General features: G+C 41.1%; 1 protein-coding gene across 5 annotated transcripts in view; it reads left to right on the forward strand.

The window, feature by feature from the left end:
• Positions 1-20,933, forward strand: part of NALCN (sodium leak channel, non-selective) — a 617,081-nt gene that overhangs the window by 518,776 nt on the left and 77,372 nt on the right. For all 5 annotated transcript variants that reach the window (XM_075590764.1, XM_075590763.1, XM_075590765.1 and 2 more), the window contains 5 exons: positions 7,999-8,100; positions 8,535-8,604; positions 11,496-11,587; positions 11,988-12,110; positions 18,467-18,523. In XM_075590764.1, coding sequence (XP_075446879.1) covers positions 7,999-8,100; positions 8,535-8,604; positions 11,496-11,587; positions 11,988-12,110; positions 18,467-18,523 — 444 coding nt within the window. The remainder of the gene's footprint in view (positions 1-7,998; positions 8,101-8,534; positions 8,605-11,495; positions 11,588-11,987; positions 12,111-18,466; positions 18,524-20,933) is intronic.

A 20,933-nucleotide genomic window follows, 5' to 3' on the forward strand; every position in this document is an offset into this window, starting at 1 on the left:
CCATCCCCCCGTCGCACATACATTAAATCCCCAATATCCTGGCTTATTAGCCTTCTGATCCCTGCCCCTATATCTAAGCATATATAACCGCATGTACACCTTGCCTATACATCCGCAAGTATCCACCTCTATCCACATACGTTGCTCACATGCGTCGCCCAATCATTGCACCTTATGCCACCCCGTAACCGCCATGCATGCATCCGCCCCTATCCCGTACCGATGTTTGGATAACCACATCACCTCTCGATAAGACCCACCCACATGTCCGCTGTATCCGTCCATACACCCCGTATGAAATCATGTGGATGTCTGCCTTCCCTTAAAACTCCCCATTTATCGCAGCCCCAAGATTCTGCATTCCTACCTTCCCTCCTGTAACCCCATATATGTAACCCATGCTTGCGCAGATAAGTGTCTTCCGTGTTTGAACCCACATGCTTCTGGCCTATTACGCACCCATAACACTCCATTTAACCATGTGCCTTCTGGCCTAGTACGCATCCAGCCTACCTTCTTTAAAACGACCCACCCCACTAAATACACCCATACGCATTACATGCACCCACATACATACCTACAACCTACCTCTCCGTATACCCATACTTCATGCCCAAATCAGACCACACATATATATATATATACACACATAACCTAAACATAAACCTACGCAAACCTGTCCCGTAGCATAACCAGAGGCCAAATACATCTTCCATATACACATAAATCATAAATTCACATATATACAAGCCAAATACATCGAATCTTCCATATACATATACCTATATACAAGCCAAATACATCGATTTTCCCATATACACGTAAATCATAAATCCACATATATGTCTGTAACAATCATGAATCCACATATACGTCCGCCACATAAATGTCTGTCACATAAGTCATACAGGTAATGTTATTAACCAACTGTGACATGTAATTTTTTTAACCCAATGTGTTAACCCCCTATGACATAAATTCTTTAATCCACTGTGTTAACCCCCTATGACATATAATTTTTAATCCACTGGTTTTTTTTTGTTTTTTTTTATATATTATCTACATATACTTATTCATGTACATATACTTCCTTGTCACTGGGTGCGGGGGGGACCGGAGCCGGGGAGCTGAGCAGTGCACGCCACGTGACCGCGTGTGATCGGGCCTGCCCTTCCCCCCCCCCCCCCTCCCCCGCCCGAGCCGACATCACGCGTGCAAGTCGGAGAGGGGGACCCATATGCTGAGACCCTGTTCCTGGCAGGAACTGCCCTCCCCGCGCATGTGCCTCCCGCCAACCCAGCATAGGCCCAGTGCCGTCGGCCGCAACCCAGCATTGGCCCACAACTGGCCGCTCCATCTGCGGCCGATGGACCCCCCCTCCCTGCACCCAACCCCCTCGCGGCTCCCGCTCCCCGCCGGGCTTCAGCCGCGGCCCCCGCAAACAGCAGGGTGACAGGGGGTGCCGGAGGGGGAGCCTGCCCCGACGAGCGCTCCCGACGGGAGAAGGGAGGCTCCCCCCCCCCCCCCGGGAGAGGAGCCGTACTCACGCGGGTTGGTTGTCCTATGGGCAGGGAGAGTCCAGGTGAGGTCCTGCTTATTTGGCCGGCGGGAGGCAAAGAGGACGAGCCCCCGCCAGCTTGGGCTTAAATTAAAGGGGGCTTGGGCCCTCCCCCCGTGACGGGTAGGGGCGGTGCGGGGGGCGGGCCAGCGGGGAGGAAGGCCGGCCCCCCCTGGTCATGAAACCCCCCCGCCCATGGCTGGGGGGGGGTCGCTTTCTATTCGGGATTGGTTTGGAGTGGTGACTCACCTTGCCCTCTCAACAGGTGAGGAACATATTCTTCTCTAGTAGTCATTATGACTCCTGACATCTTCTATGTGGGGAGAGAATTTTTATTGGTAATGCTATAATAGAGCGACTCTTAACATTATGGCTTGACAAAAGATCATGTTGATCCGAAACATTGCTGTTTGCTACAATGTCTCCTGATGTCTGCAAGAAATGTTAAATAAACTGTAAGTTTTTCACTTCTTGCTACTTTGGAGCTGTGGACAATTGTTATTTAAGATGTTTAAATAACCAAATATCACATACAAATGTATTCTGAAATTGTGTTAACGTCTATACAGTAGCTTTTTTTGAAGCATTCTACTAACTAAAAACAAACAGTAGTAGCATCAGTTTGCAGTGTAATTGTGTGAGGAAGCAGTGCACACACACTGTCAGATATACAAAAAAATCACGCATTAATTGTGAGAAGCTAAATTCACATGTACTCCACTTCCTGCACTCAAAATATTGTTTTCAGTATGCCAGTGCTGTTTTAGCAGGGGAAAATATGCAGAACCGTAATCATATAAAAAATACATTTATAACGAAAGTACAAAAAATAATCAATTTTTAGATAAGTTAATTGTGGCAGAAAATTCCTTCCTAGTTAGAATTACAGACTATTTCCTAATACTTTCATTATCCCTATTTAGGAGCCTATTCTAATAGCTTCGAAAAGAAACTCAACGACCTTTTTGAGCACTTCCCGACCGATTTGGGAAGTTTGATATTCAGAAAGCTTCGATAACTTGCCAAACTCGTTCGGGGAGTGCATTTTCCCGAGCGGTCTTGCTCCTGCTCAAACACACCGAGTGGGAGCTGAAAAAAAGCAAAATAGCGCCATTTTCATAAGTTCATGCTATTCTAGTAGCACCGATAATCTCATCAGGGATCTGAAATACAGTAGAGAACTTATCACAGATCTCATCTTGCTACCCCAAGGGTGGCGAGACGGGATTTGAGAGTAGGATTTAGAAACAAAAATGTTTTTCCTGCATCGGATTGATGCCGGGAGTCTCTGGAGCTGACACATTAATACCAGCTCCGGAGACCCCCGACTTTATCCTATGTAATAAAAATACATTTATAGGGAGCTTCATTTCCTTAGCGGCTAAACAATAAGGCAATGAAGTTGTTAAATACTAGTGCCCAGATTATTGTGGGTAGCGGGGGTGGGTGAAGGTGGTATTTGGCCCGTGGTGGGTGTTTAGGCCTTGCAGGTGGAGTTAACTCCTTCATTACCTTAGCGGTTACTACCGCTATGACAATGAAGGGGTTAACCCCTCCAGCTACCCACCCGGTCAGCACAACCACCACCATGGGCCAAATACCACCTTCACCTACTCCTGCTACCCACAATAAACATTAAAACACAATACAAACACCAATACTAGCCAATATACCCACTCATTGCCAGTATGGTTACCTATGCCCTCAATGGGAGCAAAGATAACCCCAATGGCAATAAATGGCATCCCACCAACCCCAACCCCCCCCCCCCCCCGCACCCCAAACACATACAGTACAGTATTGGGCAAAAATTATCATTATCCAGATTTTGATAATAGCTCATTTGTCCATTTAAATATAAAACATTATCCAGCCAGCATAAAGTAAATAAAAGTTGCACTTACCCCTGCAAGGATGAAGGCTGTACTCATCACCATTCTCCGTGTCCATGTCCTCCGTGGGCAGCAGCAGTACAATAAAAAAACAAACTAATGGCCACTAACCCCTTAGTCACCTTAGCGGTTAGTAACTGCTATAGTAATTAAGGAGTTAACCCCTCTTCCCTGCTACCCACCGGGTGTCCTAACCACTCTCCCCAGGGCAACCACCCCCACCCTCTACCCATTGATTGAAACAGTGGTACATCATGCCCATATCATTTGGGAATGATTTGCCACTATGGCAGTGTAATGAGTGCTCACCACAAACAAAATGGGACTGCAAGGCTGAGGTAGGAATGTTGGTAACCACCGAACTACAACTGGGCAGCCACGTCCGGAGTGCAGAGTAGTAGTCAAGAGGGTTTGTACCTCGTACTCAGGTTTGTACCTGTTGTCTCTCAACCAAGAGGGGTTCAGGTGGGGGCACCGAAGCTGGGACTGAGGGTCCCGTATGAAGGGCTTGAGAAGTGATGTATGGGACACAGAAGGGATTTTCATCGAGGCTGGCAACCGAAGCTGGTATGCCACCGGATTGACTTTCTCGATCACGGAAAATGGTACAATAAACCTTGGTGCTAATTTAGCTGTGGAAACCTTTAACCGAATGTTCTTTGTGGACAACCAAAGTAGTTGGCAACGGAGGACAGGGACCTTGCAGTATCCTGACGAGGACGCCCCTTCATATTGCAGGGGTAAGTAGAACTGAATGTATTTACTTGACTTATGTATGCTGGCTAATGTTGTGTTTAATAATGGGCAGATAATCTATTATCCATATCTGGATAATAGTTATTTTGCCCATTACTGTACTGTATGTGTTTGGTGGGGGGTGAGGAGGTGTATTTATTTAAGTTTAGGACATGTTTTATTTGTTTACATAAAGGATTGATACCGCAGGGCTGCGGGGACCCATGGAGACCACCTGAGGACCCCCAGCCGCCAGGTACCACCCAAGGACACCCAGACAAACACGGGTATTTTCATAAGACTGTGTGCCTGCTTCCATTTTTCTACGCTGATCTCCTCTGGGATGTCTGGACCTCCCTGGATACAGTGCACCGGCAGATAAGTACCCCCCTCCAGCACCATTTTTGCAGTGTGCATGCACTTCCACAAATGCAGCATCCCTTAGAGTGATGGGATAGAACACGTAGCACCAAGACAAGGATACCCTGACAGGGACACTTTTTTACTAAGACGTGAGGCTTATTGGATCCACAAACTGCAGACAAGTAATGGCAAGGGTCTGAATGAACAGCAAAATTTCAAATGTTTTCTTAATAGGAGGTAGCCGATGGACTCTGTAGATCTCTGTGCATCTCGTCATGGACCCCTGCGACTCACTATGGATCATCACGCTCCCCTGTGGATTTCTATATATGCATTAATTTACGCTATGTATCCTTTCATGTTTTTCATGTCAATACAAACAGCTGCTAGCATAGATACAGTTCAATACTACTTTTAACACTTTATTAGGTGATTTATCATGTGTTAATGGTCATAATGTTCACTTATTATCTTATCCACTTTAATGTATTAAGGTCTCACTGCACTTATCTGTTTATGTAAGGGCTCTCACCCCCACATGATTCTGCAGGTACCCTTAGGCATCAGATATACCAAAGAAAGAAAGTACTCAGTTTAAGTTAGCACTCAAGTATCAGTAATGATGAATGTCAATATTCAAAATAATCTTTATTAGAATACATATAATTAATTATATGTATTCTAATAAAGATTATTTTTAATATTGACATTCATCATTACTGATACTTGAGTGCTAACTTAAACTGAGTACTTTCTTTCTTTGGTATATCTATTGCACATTTCTCAGTACAGCACCGTATCTACATTACTAACTATACACTATTAGCTGAGCAGGGGTTCCCTACTACTTTCCCTTTCCCCTACCCCCTCATACCCGCGGTATATATACCCCTTAGGCATCAGGCTGCCCCTTCTATATCCCTAGGCAAGTCTGCTGCCTGGGCCCCCTCCCCCCCCTGGACGTCTGACATCATTGCGTCACGTCGTGGAGGGCACGCTGACATCACCAGGGGAGCCTCGGCTGCCAGTAGAAGGGCTGCTCCCTGTATGTCCTGCAGTTGTAGGAGCACCATCTTTGCCTGTTACAGGCATCATGGAGGCTGTCTCTTCACAGGTACACCCCTCCCCCCCCCCCCCCCGGTGGTGCATGACATCATCACGCCACGTCGTGCTGACGTCCTGACATCACGATGTGGGCGTGACATCCAGGAGCATGGCAGCAGTAATCATGGAGGGGATAGTACCTATCAGTGTATATATAGTGGTGATTTATGTGTTTACTGTAGCCCTCTCCTTGATAAAGGCAATTTTTGCCGAAACATTGAACCCTTTGGTGGCACATTAAATTGTATTTTCATAAGACCGTGTAGATGCTTCCATTTTCCTACGCTGACCCACAGGGGACACCTGTGGAGAAGAACTGGGGGTCTCACAGCTCTGGGAGCCCCGCGGACCCGCAGGGACAACCCGGGGCCCCCAGACCCCTGTGGGAACCACCCGAGGGCCCCCAGACCTCCATGGGAACCACCAGAGGACCCCCGGACGCTCACGGGTACCACCTGTGGATCCAAGGGGGAAACCTGCGGGGGAGAACCGGGGGCCCCACAGCTGTTGGGGCCCCGTGGACCTGCAGGGACCACCCAAGGGCCCCAGACCCCTGTGGGGACCACCCGAGGGCCCCAGACACCTGTGGGGATAACCCGGGGACCCCCAGACATTCACGGGACCACCTGTGGACCCCATTGGGGCCCGCGGTGACCACCTGGAGGCCCACGGTGCCTAGCGGGGACCACCCAGAGACCCCGAGACACCCGTGGGTACCCCCCGGGGTGCACTGTGGGGCCTGCAGACACCCGTCGGGACCACCGGGGACCTCCGTCAGCCTGGCTTATTAATCCTGTGTGTAAAATAATAAATCATGGTTTTATGGGGAGGCACAGGGGGTTGGTGGGGTATTGGTGCTTACTACAGTAAATATTTTTACATTTAAATTGTATTCCTAGTGTAGATGAGCAGGGGGTCTCCAGAGTAAAACCGCGTTGGTTTCAGGTCTGGGGACCCCCTGCTTCCCAAGATATAGGCCCCAGTATGAGGTGCCAGTATCCCTCTGCTTTGTTTACATCCCACGTGGATTTTAACATGGAGGAGATACCGGCACCTCATACTGGGGCCTGTAACTCAGGAAATAAGGGGTCCCCAAGGCTGAAATCAACTATGTTCAGCTCAGGAGACCCCCTGCTCATGCACACTATAAATAAAAATAAAATGTAAGCAGCTTTATTATCTTAGCAGCTATCCACTAAGGTAATTATTTTTTATTTGGGGGGCGGGGGATGTTTGATACTAGTGTGAGGGAGCAGGGGTCTCCTGAGTTGAACAAAGTTGATTTCAGCCTCAGTGCCCCCTACTTCCCCAGATACAGGCCCCGGTACGTGATGCTGATATCCTTCTGCTTTGTTTAGATCCCACGGTCACGTGACCCACAGGATTTTAACATAGGGATACCGGTACCTCATAAGGGGGCCTGTATCTCGGGAAGTAGGGGGTCCCCGGACCTGAAACCAATGCGGTTCAGCTCCGGAGACCACCTGCTACATTACTGTATGTTAGAATTTTAATAAAACCCCCACGATCGCCTTTGAGAGGCGCACAGTTAGTGACTGATTCAGCCTATCTCTTACTGCGCATCTATTACAGAAAGGCGGACACCGGTAGGACTCACAGCAGGGACTCCTGCTGTATTAAAAAAAACTCTTTGACAAAGTGCCGGTAGCGCATGAAACGCGTCAGAGTGCCCCTCCGTGAGGTGCTTGCTATTTTTTGTATATGTCCAGCTAACAATAAATACTTTTAAGTGATCCAGCAGCATCAGCTTTTCTTTTGGTGATTTCCATGGCAGCAGTGCAAGGCACTTTCTCCCAGCTGGGAGTCTCTTCTACCCCTGCTGTATTACTCCGGCGGGCCATTATGTCTGCAACTGACCATCTCGGGTCCTCCACGTGGCGTAACGCGGGATGTACCCAGGTATATGTTCAAATAATGGCCGCTGCATCTGTACTGTATCTCATGGTTTGAGATGGTTTCAGATTCTCTATGAATACCGTGATAACACAAATGACAAACCTTTCGGTGGGAACATGGCATATCGTTCGAGATGGCAGCAGAGATATCAAACCTACTAGAATTGGCACTTTAGAGTTTTATTCATCCCTGAAAAAAAGATTCTGTTTGTTCCCCCACACATATAGCCTTGTTACAGTATATGTTGTTCTACAAAAATGCAACACAATAACCTCAAGTCTTCTTTATATGACATTGTATATTTTTCGGACCTACATGAGACAATGTATGTGTATCCTGATATAAATTCTTACAGTACTGTACTGTGTTAATGTATCTTTTCATGTTGTATTGTTTCATTTATTTCTTTTTGCAAATCATTTATTTCAGAGCTTGCACAAGACAGCGCATGCTGAGTGGATCCTTTGAAGGACAGCCTGCAAAAGAAAGATCAATACTTAGTGTGCAGCATCATATACGTCAAGAACGAAGGTACATTTACCCAGAAAAGCTGCCTTATGGAAATCTAAAGTTAATTGAACACATTCCATTCCTGTTACAACATTCCAGATAGAAGTGACTCACACAGGATAATGCCATACCTTCACGAGGCTGAAAATACATTCCAGTAAATACACTATTGTAAGACTTTTTATTATAAATGTCATTTTATCCATCCACATCAGAACTATCAATTTAAAGATCAAAGGGAAACATTTTTTTTCTTTGTTAGACCAGATTATATGTCATTTTAAAGACACATAAGCCCCTCATGTAAGCCGACAGAAGTTATATGCTTTTTACAATACAATAACCTAATAGAAGAGAAGTTTTTTTATTTTTTCATTTACCGTATTGTAACCATATACAGGTCAAAATTTAATCTGCCAATTTTTTACTCACGATGATTTTGTTGATTATTTCAGATCACTAAGACATGGATCAAACAGCCAGAGAATCAGCAGGGGGAAATCTCTTGAAACACTAACACAGGACGTGAGTTTAGTCAATATCGGCTGAATTATGCCAGGAAGATGCTTAGAATTTTACATTTTTTTTTCTTGTTATCTTTTTATTTGCTATAAATCGGCAAATACTCAAGGGAATAATTTGTACAATGAAAACGTGCAAACATTGTCAAGTCGCACTTAAGTTATACGTATTTAATATCATACAAACAGAAAAATACTTGCATCAACCTAGGTCTCACAGGTAGGTGCAAGAAGAGAAATAAGTAATGAATCCTAAAGAAGAACTAACCCAAAGGTTAGTGCAAAGTCCCTTTTACATGCACTCAGTGCCGTAACTCAAAAAGAATATACAACTAGTATATACAATAAGTCTAGGAGATAGCTTTCTTTCAATCTAGATTAAGGAGCCAGTATAGCTGTGTACTGTAAGCACAGCACAGCACACCATAATGTCTGTTGATGATGTCTCTGGATGCATTAGTATGGCGGCATCCTGCAAGTACGCCACATTGAGGGCCTTTCTGACCGATCTATAACATGTGCAGTGAGCAGTAACGTCAGACGCTAAAGGACTCACTCTTTTTGAGATACATAGAAATATCAGAATCAATGCATTGTTACATTCACATTACAGTAGGTGAGTCCTTCTTAGTTTCTCGGATTTTATCCCAGAAGATATTATCTCAAAACGTAATTGTAGTCCCATTATCAGGGACTGGATAGAGTAGTACTGTATTTTAGTGATTATGCATATGATGAAAATAAAAATATTTGGTTTACTGTAAATTCACCTGCACCCGATCTGTAAAAGCACCTTATCCTTCGGGGACCTATAGGTATATGATCAATTCCAAAGAATTTGAGGACTTGCGAGTTTCCTTTGTGCATGCCATTCACATTGGGGTTTCCAGGTCATTCCTGACTCCCACATTCACATTCAGAGATGAACACATGCTTGAGTTTCCTCCTCCATAATTGAGAACAAGTTTTCCCCACATATGTTTTGCTACATACAGTTTTGCATGTGAGCCACCATATAGATGACCCCCAAGGTCCGACTGTTAATGAACTCGTTGATCTTATAGTTTTGGGAATCATTCCAGTTATGGAATGATTTTGTAGGTAGCATAAAATTACATGCTTTCCACCTACCACATCTGAAAGATACCTGGATTTTATTATGCAGCCAAGTCCTGTTAGGTGTTTTGATGTAGTGTCTGTGAACAAGTATGTCTTTGAGATTTTCTGAGCGTCTGCTCACTAGTGTGGGTGTAGATTTTAAAACCTGTTTAAGATCGTCTACTAGAATTCGCCAGTGTTTTTTTTAAATGTTGTTCAGTTGGTTCCACTGACTGTTATATGTAACAATGAACCTTATAACTTTCTGGTCTGATGTCGGGACCCCATTCTAACATAGCCAGAGCCTGTTTTTTAAACTCTACATCGGTCAATATATATATATATATATATATATATATATATATATATATATATATATATATATATATATGCAAATACAACTGTATGCTCATCTGCATGTCTTAGGCAGGTCTGCAACCCCGCCTTTCCCCATCATCACCCAGCATACAGCACTTCCACTGCAGTAAGGGATTCTGGGAAATGCCATGCAAATGAGCACACAGTGTAACTTTTTGCCTCAAAAACCATTTTTAACATGGTTCCCTATATCCTTTGCTGCAGTGGAAGTGCTGTATGCTGGGTGATGATGGGGAAAGGCGGGGTTGCAGACCTGCCTAAGACATGCAGATGAGCATACAGTTGTATTTGCATATTTGCTTTCCTGTGGAGGGTTTTTGTCACTTTTTTTACTCACCATAACTTAACTCAGTATTATGGTATAGCCTATCCCATAGCCTCTCATGCATACCCAGTTAAAATCAAACCCACACTGATGAGACCCATCAAGGTCGAAACAGCTGTCTGTGGTTAGTTTTCTGGGTATGCACCTTAACCCTGGCTGTGCTCAAAGCTGTGACCATGCAGCAAGCTTATGCCTATAGGGAACCATGTTAAAAATGGTTTTTGAGGCAAAAAGTGACACTGTGTGCTCATTTGCATGTCATTTCCCAGAATCCCTTGCTGCAGTGGAAGTGCTGTATGCTGGGTGATGATGGGGAAAGGCGGGGTTGCAGACCTGCCTAAGACATGCAGATGAGCATACAGTTGTATTTGCATATTTGCTTTCCTGTGGAGGGTTTTTGTCACTTTTTTTACTCACCATAACTTAACTCAGTATTATGGTATATATATATATATATAGGCACACTGTGACAGAGCTGGTTGATTGACACTTAAATAACAAGTCTCATCAAGCAGGTTTAAAAGTGTGCTGTAGGGTGTGTATATACTGTATATGGCCCATGTATTTCTATTGGGTGGAATAAAGTGTTACATCTGTATGCATATACTGTATGTTGTATGTTTGTATATATGTATAGCATGCAGTGTGTGTGTGTGTGTGTGTGTGTGTGTGTGTGTGTGTGTGTGTGTGTGTGTGTGTGTGTGTGTGTGTGTGTGTGTGTGTGTGTGTGTGTGTGTGTGTGTGTGTGGTGCATGTGTTTATATGGTGTGTTTATTAATGCAAGCTGCGTGCATCTGGTGTTTGTGTTTGGCCTGTTATCGTGTGTGGCATGTGTTTCCGATGTACATCTGCATATGTGTATATCTGATGTCTTAGTTTATTGTGTGTTTGCATGTGGAGCTTGCTTATTTCATGGTGTGTTCACGTGTGTAGCGTGCATCTATGTATGGTGCATGGGCCACCAAGTTTCTGGGCAAGTTAGTTGGACTTGCCATCCGGGCTAAAAAAATGTAGTCAGTCCTGATCATCCCTGGGTGTAACTTCTATAGCAATGATTTTTCAAATCTGAGCCATTTTCTCTTTGCTAAATGCAGCACTCTAATACAGTGAGGTACAGAAACGCGCAAAGAGAAGACAGTGAAATCAAAATGATCCAGGAAAAAAAAGAACAAGCAGAAATGAAAAGGTATTTGTATTTCTACAGGCAATATATTTAGATTTTCTATACAATATATTTAGATTTTCTATACAATATATTTAGATTTTCTATACAATATATTTAGATTTTCTATACAATATATTTAGATTTTCTATACAATATATTTAGATTTTCTATACAATATATTTAGATTTTCTATACAATATATTTAGATTTTCTATACAATATATTTAGATTTTCTATACAATATATTTAGATTTTCTATACAATATATTTAGATTTTCTATACAATATATTTAGATTTTCTATACAATATATTTAGATTTTCTATACAATATATTTAGATTTTCTATACAATATATTTAGATTTGTTTTGTCATCTCCAAACCTAGCTTAATATTACATATGTGGACTTTTTATATTTCAGGAAAGTACAAGAGGAGGAATTACGAGAAAATCACCCATACTTTGATAAACCCCTTTTCATAGTCGGCCGAGAGCACAGGTTTCGAAATTTCTGCAGGGTGATTGTTCGGGCCCGATTTAATGCGTAAGTACAGAACTTTATAACCCCGCACAGCATTCTGGAGATCATATTATATTTATATTTCACCCAAAATGTACCAACCTTATTTTTCCACGAATAAATAGTTTATACTTAGTAAATACTTACAGTTTATTTTTATGTATTTTTTCATTTTTTTTTTTTTTTCTTTTTGATTTTTTTTCTCCTTGGCATCTATTGGTTAACATGGAAATCATCGACACAATTGCACGCCTTAGGAATGCCTCTCCTTTTCCCTTCTTCCAATAGTCAGGCCTTAATTCAGCCATTTTGTTTCCCCACAAATGCCATTTTTCCAGGGAACGATCCCGGGAGAACAGATCGCATTCCCATGAAGGCAGGCAGCTACTGATTCGATTACAGCTAAAATAAATGAAAAGTAAGAGTCAGCAGAACTGCTCCTTTTAAGCTACATACTGTACTGTAGCATTCAGAGAAGAAACACAAAGGATACCCCGCTACAGCTTAAATGAAATGAGGTGCTCACTAAGTAGCGCTATACTATATAGGATACGGGACCTCATGCTGGGACTGGAGAAGTATATACCCAGCCCCATTATCTTTGCCTGATTTCACGGCAACCCTATATAGTCAATAGGGGTGTACTAAGATGCTACAGTATAGTCTTTTACAGCACATTAGTGGATGATCAAGAGCACTCTTACAGTACTCTTACATCGATCAGAGTCACTACACACGTTGTTTTATCTTTTAATACATTTTATATTCATTTTTTACATTAAAAATTAATTTTAATGACTCCATTTACCATTTTCAGTGATAGAGGGCCAGAAACTAGGTTTCTTGGTCTTGTGTATTTTTACTGCAGCATTCAGCAACCTTTATCACATCTCTTTTGCATGAATAACAGTTATACATTGCCATAAAATTATATTTTATAAACTCAAAACCTTTCCAGTCACCAACTCAAATTCAACACCCATTCTGCAGTTAAATAAATGTCCCCCCAAAATGATCTCTTGTTCATTATACCTATCTTGTGTAATAGAAATAGAATACAACATTATTTCAATATGGCAAGAAACCACAAAAAGTGTAATTCTTGTGGCAATGCCATGGATGATTACCAACATATTGAGAGCACCATATTATAAAGGAAGGTAGCAACATTTTTTCCTATAACTGGCTCACTTTTCTTTTCTCTTTGAGTCAGTAAATTCTCTAGGTGCACCTCTGTTCTTCATCCACATTCTGTTGAATATTTCTACTTTAACAGTAGTGCTTCAGAAAGTTAATGTGCAAGAACACCTCATGTTGGGCCATCGAAAGGTATCTACAACCTGCATCAAATTTATAGCTGAAATCATTGACATTTATTTTCAAGGGAATAATGCACAAAAATGAAACACCCTGAGTTAAACGTGAACTTGTTCTGTAACCTTTTCAGTTATGCAGAGATAATGCTGGAATAATAGCTTTTGAATAATGGGTGATTTATAGTCCTAACCTGACTTTTAAAAGGTCAATAGGTCCTTATACTGCTGAAAAAATAGGTAGTGTTATTTATTTTAACTTAGAATTTTTTATTACATACAGTATATATATAAATGGATAGACTTATTTTTCTTTATTTCAAATGGATATGTATCAAATATAAAAACATTTGAAGTGGGTGTTTAGGAAATGTGAAACACCGGCTGTATTGAGCATGTATTTTCTACAGAGACGTAATCTCTGCACATTTATTTCAACCATGTTTAAGTTACAGTGGTGAGAAAAAGTTTGTGAACCCTTTAGGATTTTCACATATTTCAAACCTAAAATGTTACTAGAACTTAATCTAAGTCCTAATAATAGGTAAAAATAACCTAAACAAACAAATGACACAAAAACATACTTTTTCAACATTTATTTATCCACAAAATCAATATCCATACGTGAAAAGGTATACGAACCTTTAGATTCAGTACCTGGTGGCACACCCTTGAGCAGCAATGACTTCAACTAAGTGTTTCCTATATCTGCTGGTCAGTTTTTCACATCGGTTTTGAGGAATTTGGCCCATTCCTCCTTACTGCACTGCTTTAACGCGTGACATTTGAGGGCTTCCTTGCATAGACATCTCGATTCAGGTCTGCCACAACATTTCACTGGGGTTTAAGTCCGGACTTTGACTAGACCATTATAAAACACAGAATGTCTTCTTCCGCAACCAATATTTTGTAGTTCTACTTGTATGTTTATGATCATTGTCTTGCTGCACGTCCCATTTTCGGTTCAGCTTCAGTTCACGGACGGATGGCCTGACATTCTCCTCTAGAATCTTCTGATACAATGCAGAATTCATGGCTGTGTCAATGATGGCAAGCCATCCAAGTCCTGAGGCAGCAAAGCAGCCCCAAACTATCACACTCCTACCACTATGCTGGACAGTTGGGAGGAGGTTCTTCTGTTCAAATGCAGTGTTTGTTTATTGCCAAAAATATAGTTTCTTATTGAAGCCAAAATGTTCTACACTGGCGACACACTTTATTCGAGCTCGGCTAGTCCCACGAATTCGGGTATACCCGGGTATATTGAGGTTTGTGACTGTTTTCTGCCCGAGTGCATTGAGTTATTTTCCGGCAGGGATTGAAGCATTTTATTCCCGTTGGCTGCAATACTGCACAGTATATATATATATACTGCATTACAATTCATGAATTTATGCCATCTGGTAGACACGCGAAGCATTGCAGCCTATTAAATCCTAATCATTATCATTTAACAGATCAGCCGCCCATCAGCCAGGCATGAACCCAGGCTGGGAAGGCAAATGCAACGGGGCTTGTCAGAGGTGAGGAGCGGCGCATTCCAGGTATCTGCCAGGTACATACCGGGTATTTGCTCGAATAAAGTGTGTCGGTGCAGTACCTTTGACTCCTCTGTCCAGAGAACATTGTTCAAGAAGTCTTGTGGATCATCTATGTGCTCTTTGGCAAACTTCAGATGGGCAGCAATGTTCTTTTTAGAGACCAGTGGTTTCCTCCTGGTTATATTTTCATGAACACCATTCTTGTTCAGTCTTTTTCTAATAGTTGAGTCATGAAAACTCACATTAGCTACGTCAGAAATGGCCTGCAAACGCTTGGATGTTACTCTGGGGTTCTCTGTGACTTCCTGGATCATTTGCTAGTTTGTTCTTGGAAAGATTTTTGTAGGACGACCGCTTCTAGGTAGAATGACTGTGGTCATGAACTTTTTCCATTTCTCCATCTGTCTGACAGTGTATTGGTGGAACCCCAAATTCTTATAAATGTTTTTTTTAAGCCTTTCTAGACTGCAGAGCATCAATAACTACTTTTCTGATGTCCTCAGAGATTTGTTTTGATTGTGGCATGACATGTTTCCACACACCTGTATGGGGAAGACCAAACTCACAAGTTTCTGATTTTTATATAGGATGGGGCCTCCCAAACTCTCACCTGAAGATCTACCTAATTATTTAAACACCTAATTCTAATTAATCTCTTAATTTAGCTGATAAATCCAGGGTTTCACTTACTTGTGCACATACCCTGACTCTTAATTACTCATTGTTTGTCTAATTCATACCTCATTTTGTTTCAAAATACATGTAGTTGGTTAATATAAATCCTACTGGATATTTAAGAAAAGACTGGTTTTGATTCAAGAAGGTTATCATGGAAATATTATGGAATGTCTGTATTTATCATTGGGGTTCACAAACTTGTTCTCGCCACTGTAACTACATATTATACATTCTTTATTTAAACTAATGCAAAATAAAAGACCAGATCATTTATTATACATAAAGTGAACCAGAACTGTGTTTATGTTAGCCAAGGGGGCTCTAAAGATTATAGTATCTCTAATTGGATGTGTCATGATTTGGCTTTTGGTCTGTGAGACACAAGCATCTACTTCTACTCACACTCTGTGAGAGAGACTCTTTGCCCAAGCTTAACCACTTGTAAATAATAATCTCAGTCTCCCCTCTCTCTCGTTTGGGCACTAGCATGCAGACCAGAGTATGGCTGCATCAATGTCTTTCACAATATAAAAAGAAACTGCACAGCACCAGTGGCATAAAAAAATCTAAATATAACGTATAGATACAAAAATCAACTCAATGAAAACCAAAAGCAATAATATAAACAAACCCCCCAAAAGAAAAGAAAATAATACAAAGCATACACATCTACATACCGCCCAATATTTCTCATCCTTGAGAAAGGTACCTGAAATTGTCTGAGGCCATTTGCACTAGGAAGAGTTAACAGAGCAGACAGTGATTAGTAAACAAGTACAGTCTGCTTTGGAGCTACAGTACAGTATATATACTACTGATACAGCTCACTGTGAGCTCAGATATTTCTGCAGGACCAAGTCTTGAGGGCCCTGGCACACCAATGCTTTTTTCATGCTTCTTTTTATTTGAATCATTCCGTCTTTCTGCATGCTCCTTCTTTTCCCCTACCTTTCTTTCTTTGTACGCTTTTTCTCATATTGCTGTTTGCTTCTTTCTTTGCCCTCTTATTTTCCTCATTCTCTTTTCTTTGTTTGCCCTCGTCTCACTCTACATGCTACCTCTCTCCCCATGCTCCTCAGTTGCTTTTTCCGCCATATTTTCGCTCCCATGCATCATTATCTGTTTTATTGTCCCATTCTCTTCTCAGAAACTCCAAAATGTAAAATGAAAGCAACTGACTAGATGTGTCTGTAGCTGAAAGTGGAAGGGGTCTTGTGTTGGGTAGGCTGAATCTCCAGGGCAAAGCATAGCTTGTCAAATGACAAGTACATCATAGACTGGCAGCCTCTCGCACGACATAATACCTGGATAATCACCAGATATGGTTAGCTCTTTTTCTGTGGCTCACCTTTTTTGTCAGATTTTTATTGAAACAGTAGAACTCAGGTGGCATTCTGTGTGCAGTTGGACATGACTATGGTAGTGGATGGAACACAAACTTCCTGTAGGATTGCTAGCAAGACTTGACTAACTTTTGATCCAGTGCATTGCCCACAAACTATTCTACAGTACCACACGTTTTGAAGTTACAGTGCCTATTTAACAAGCCTTCAAATTACTGTAATATATAATAAGGACTGTTAAAAAAATACTTTGACATTTTTTTTTAAACTGGTCTGCCATTAACTGCAATAGCAAAATCGTCCTTATTTAATAACATGAAAACAAATTATTGATGGCTCTTAAGTAAAGTCTGAAATAAGAAATTCAGCGCTCGTGCTGCAGATGTAAAGTTTGCTGGAAGCACTAATCCCCTTGCAGCATGTATGTGGAGCGTCTCCCCAACTGACTCCTAAAGCAAGGTGACCCCCGGGACAGGGGGACACCTTGTGATGACAAGAAAAAAATGCACACAATGCGCACCAGGGATTAAAATTGGACCTCCTGACGAAGCACGTAGTGCGAAACGTGTAGAGGTCACGACAGGTCACTCTGCGCGTATGCTGTTAGGCTGAGACGGCGCTTGCAGGAAGTTCGTGCGGTGGCAACATCTCTGCGGTGGCGTGGCCCGGTCCCTTGTACGCTTACCAGCGGGACCCGCTCGGCACTTCAGTGTAAGTTTTCGTCTCCCCTTTTCAGACTCAGGCAGTTGTTCAGCTTTATTATTAGCAGATATCTGGGTCCATGTATCCTTTATATTGAACATTCATGTCTTTTTATTTATTTATTTTTATTTTTTGTAATGTTGTGTTTAGATCTAGTCTAAGTAGATACATCCTATTCTGTGTGTGGGTATTTTTGCTATATTTACCCGGATCTAGTGTGCATGTATACTGAGGTGGGGTTGGATCCCCTCAGTTATCTTTTGTATTAATAAATATTTTCTACCCAATTTTAATCCCTGGTGCGCATTGTGTGCATTTTTTTCTCAAGTAAAGTCTCTTTGATTTTAAATATAATTTTGTACAAATCCTTAAAGGTAGTGTGTCTATAGAATAAATAGCATTTATTAGCTAATGAATGAAAACAAATTCAAGTTTAAGGGGCATATAATGTTTGTTCCTCATACATATGCTAGCATGTTGGGATAAAGTGTTTTTTTGTAAGCTATCCCAATAACTGCTTGCACTTAACAACATATTGTTAAATAACTAAATTGAATCTCTAATTGTTGGATAAATATATTTATTGATGAGAGATAATCAAAACATGCAAATATATACTTATTAACGGGAAGAAAAAAATTTATATATAAACATCTACTGTATGTGATAGTGAAAATATTCTCAAGATACTGCACACTAATATAGGAATTTTGCGTATAGCAATTATTTCATTAATCATATCATCTATGAATAATAAAATATGTAAGTATCTCTCACTTTGTCGCATTTTATCCTTTACACAGCTCAAAAACCGATCCTATTACTGGAGCAGTGAAAAATACCAAATATCATCAACTTTAGTAAGTAGTAAAAACATACACTACTGGAATTCCTTCTTTAGGACCCTATGCAAATGGTTCACTTGCAGACCCATATGCAGATGGTTCACTTGTAAATTCAAGTTTATGTGTTGGACACGTATATTACCTTATCATATTTGTGGTGTAGCATCATTGAATACTAAATCTATTATGTTAATGTATTAAATATTTAACTGGTGTAGCCAACTCCCCCTGGGATACTAATTCTCTGGCCCCTCCAGCACTGTAAGTCCCAGTACAGAGTGGGCAGTGTTGGGAATAAATCCTACAGGGCCTGGTTATGTTATTGTATAGACTGTTAGCTAATACAGCTATGATGTATACAAAAAGAATACATGACATAGTTATATAGTAGATGAGGTTGAAAAAAGACATGCGTCCATCAAGTTCAACCTATGCAGAATTTATACGACAAGTACTTTATCCTATATCGGTAACTACAGTATATTGATCCAGAGGAAGGCAAACAAAAAAAACCCAGTGACATATCATCCAATGATATCTTATAAGGAAAAAAATAAATTCCTTCCTGACTCCAAGAATTGGCAATCAGATTACTCCCTGGATCAACATCCTTCCCATGTATACTTATTTGGTATATCCTTGTATACCTTCCCTTTCTAAAAAGATGCCCAACCTTTTTTTGAACAAATCTATTGTATTTGCCATCACAGTCTCCATGGGTAATGAATTCCACATTTTAGCTGCCATTACTGTAAAGAACCCTTTCCTTTGTTGCTGGTGAAATTTCCTTTCCTCCAACCTTAAGGGATGACCCGGGTCCTTTGTACTGCCCTTAGGACGAATAGGTCTTTTAAAAGCTCCTTGTACTGTCCCCGAATATATTTGTATATAGTTATCATATCCCCTCTTAGACGCCTCTTTTCTAATGTAAATAAATCTAATTTAGCTAGCCTCGCCTCATAAGTTAGATCTTTCATCCCCTTTATTAATTTGGTGGCTCTTCTCTGCACTCTCTCTAGTTCCATAATGTCTTTTCTAAGGAGTGATGCCCAAAATTGTACTCCATATTCAAGGTATGGTCTTACTAATGCCTTGTAAAGGGGCATAATTATGTTTACTTCCCTTCCATCCATTGCCTATTTAATGCAAGATAAGATCTTGTTTGCCTTTGCAGTTACTGCATGACTTTGGGCACTATTGCTAAGCCTGCTGTCTACATTATTTATTCATTATTTGTAAGCCCTCATTCATATGACAGAGGGATAATGTGAGATAAGATTTAAATGTGACTGGCCTTACCTTATCATAGTTGAGCGTAAACAATTATGTATGACATATATTTAACTATTTCTATTTTGCTTCACTCCTACTGCTCTTCTTCATATTTCATTTTTATTTTATAACTAATTGCTTACTTTTTATTTCCATGCAGACCCTAACTTTACTTGCGAATTTTTTTTTTCTTTCTCTACCGTGCAATTCTCCGGCATTCCTCTATTTTTCGCAAGGCCTTTTCATGACAGCTTTTTTTCCTTTTCATACACTGTTACCCTAATAATATACTTGTACACAACAACCTTCTACAGCTTTAATCTGTCAGCATCGCATCAATTAAACAGAATTGTTTGCTATAAAGATACTTTGTAACATATTTCTCTCCTTAAGTGGGCCTGGTCCAAGTAATGGGCTAAAATTGGCAGGAGTTTGTCATATTAAAAAGTCATATCCAAGTGATGTAGCTTTGGAAAACATAATTAGTGACTTAAATTATAATGTGCAAAACCTTAGCAGGTCCATATTGTGTATGGCTAAAATAAGAGCACAGAAACCAGATTGCAGAATGTATACATATGCAGATGGTTCACTTGTAAATTCAAGTTTATGTGTTGGACACGTATATTACCTTATCATATTTGTGGTGTAGCATCATTGAATACTAAATCTATTATGTTAATGTATTAAATATTTAACTGGTGTAGCCAACTCCCCCTGGGATACTAATTCTCTGGCCCCTCCGCACTGTAAGTCCCAGTACAGAGTGGGCAGTGTTGGGAATAAATCCTACAGGGCCTGGTTATGTTATTGTATAGACTGTTAGGTAATACAGTTCAGGATTAAATGGAAAAAAGAAACAAAAGCGCAAACGCACATAGTGAAGTATGCAAAGTAATATATATATATTGTTTTAGGGTAAGATATCTGCGTACATCAGATTAGAAAGTTACCAGCATTTCATGTACATTAACATGAGTGAGTGGAGATGATGCATCTGCCGCCAACCATCTGGGGATCTTCCTTAATGCAGCACGGCACACTCTGCAGCTGAGGACAAGCCTCCGTTTGAGTCCTTCTTTGGTTTACAGGAGTCCAGTTGAAGAGCTTCACTCGAGGGGAACTCCGTTCGTCTCTCCTGGTCTCGTTACCG

Source organism: Ascaphus truei, chromosome 3 (assembly GCF_040206685.1).
Source record: "Ascaphus truei isolate aAscTru1 chromosome 3, aAscTru1.hap1, whole genome shotgun sequence".
NCBI lineage: Eukaryota > Metazoa > Chordata > Amphibia > Anura > Ascaphidae > Ascaphus > Ascaphus truei.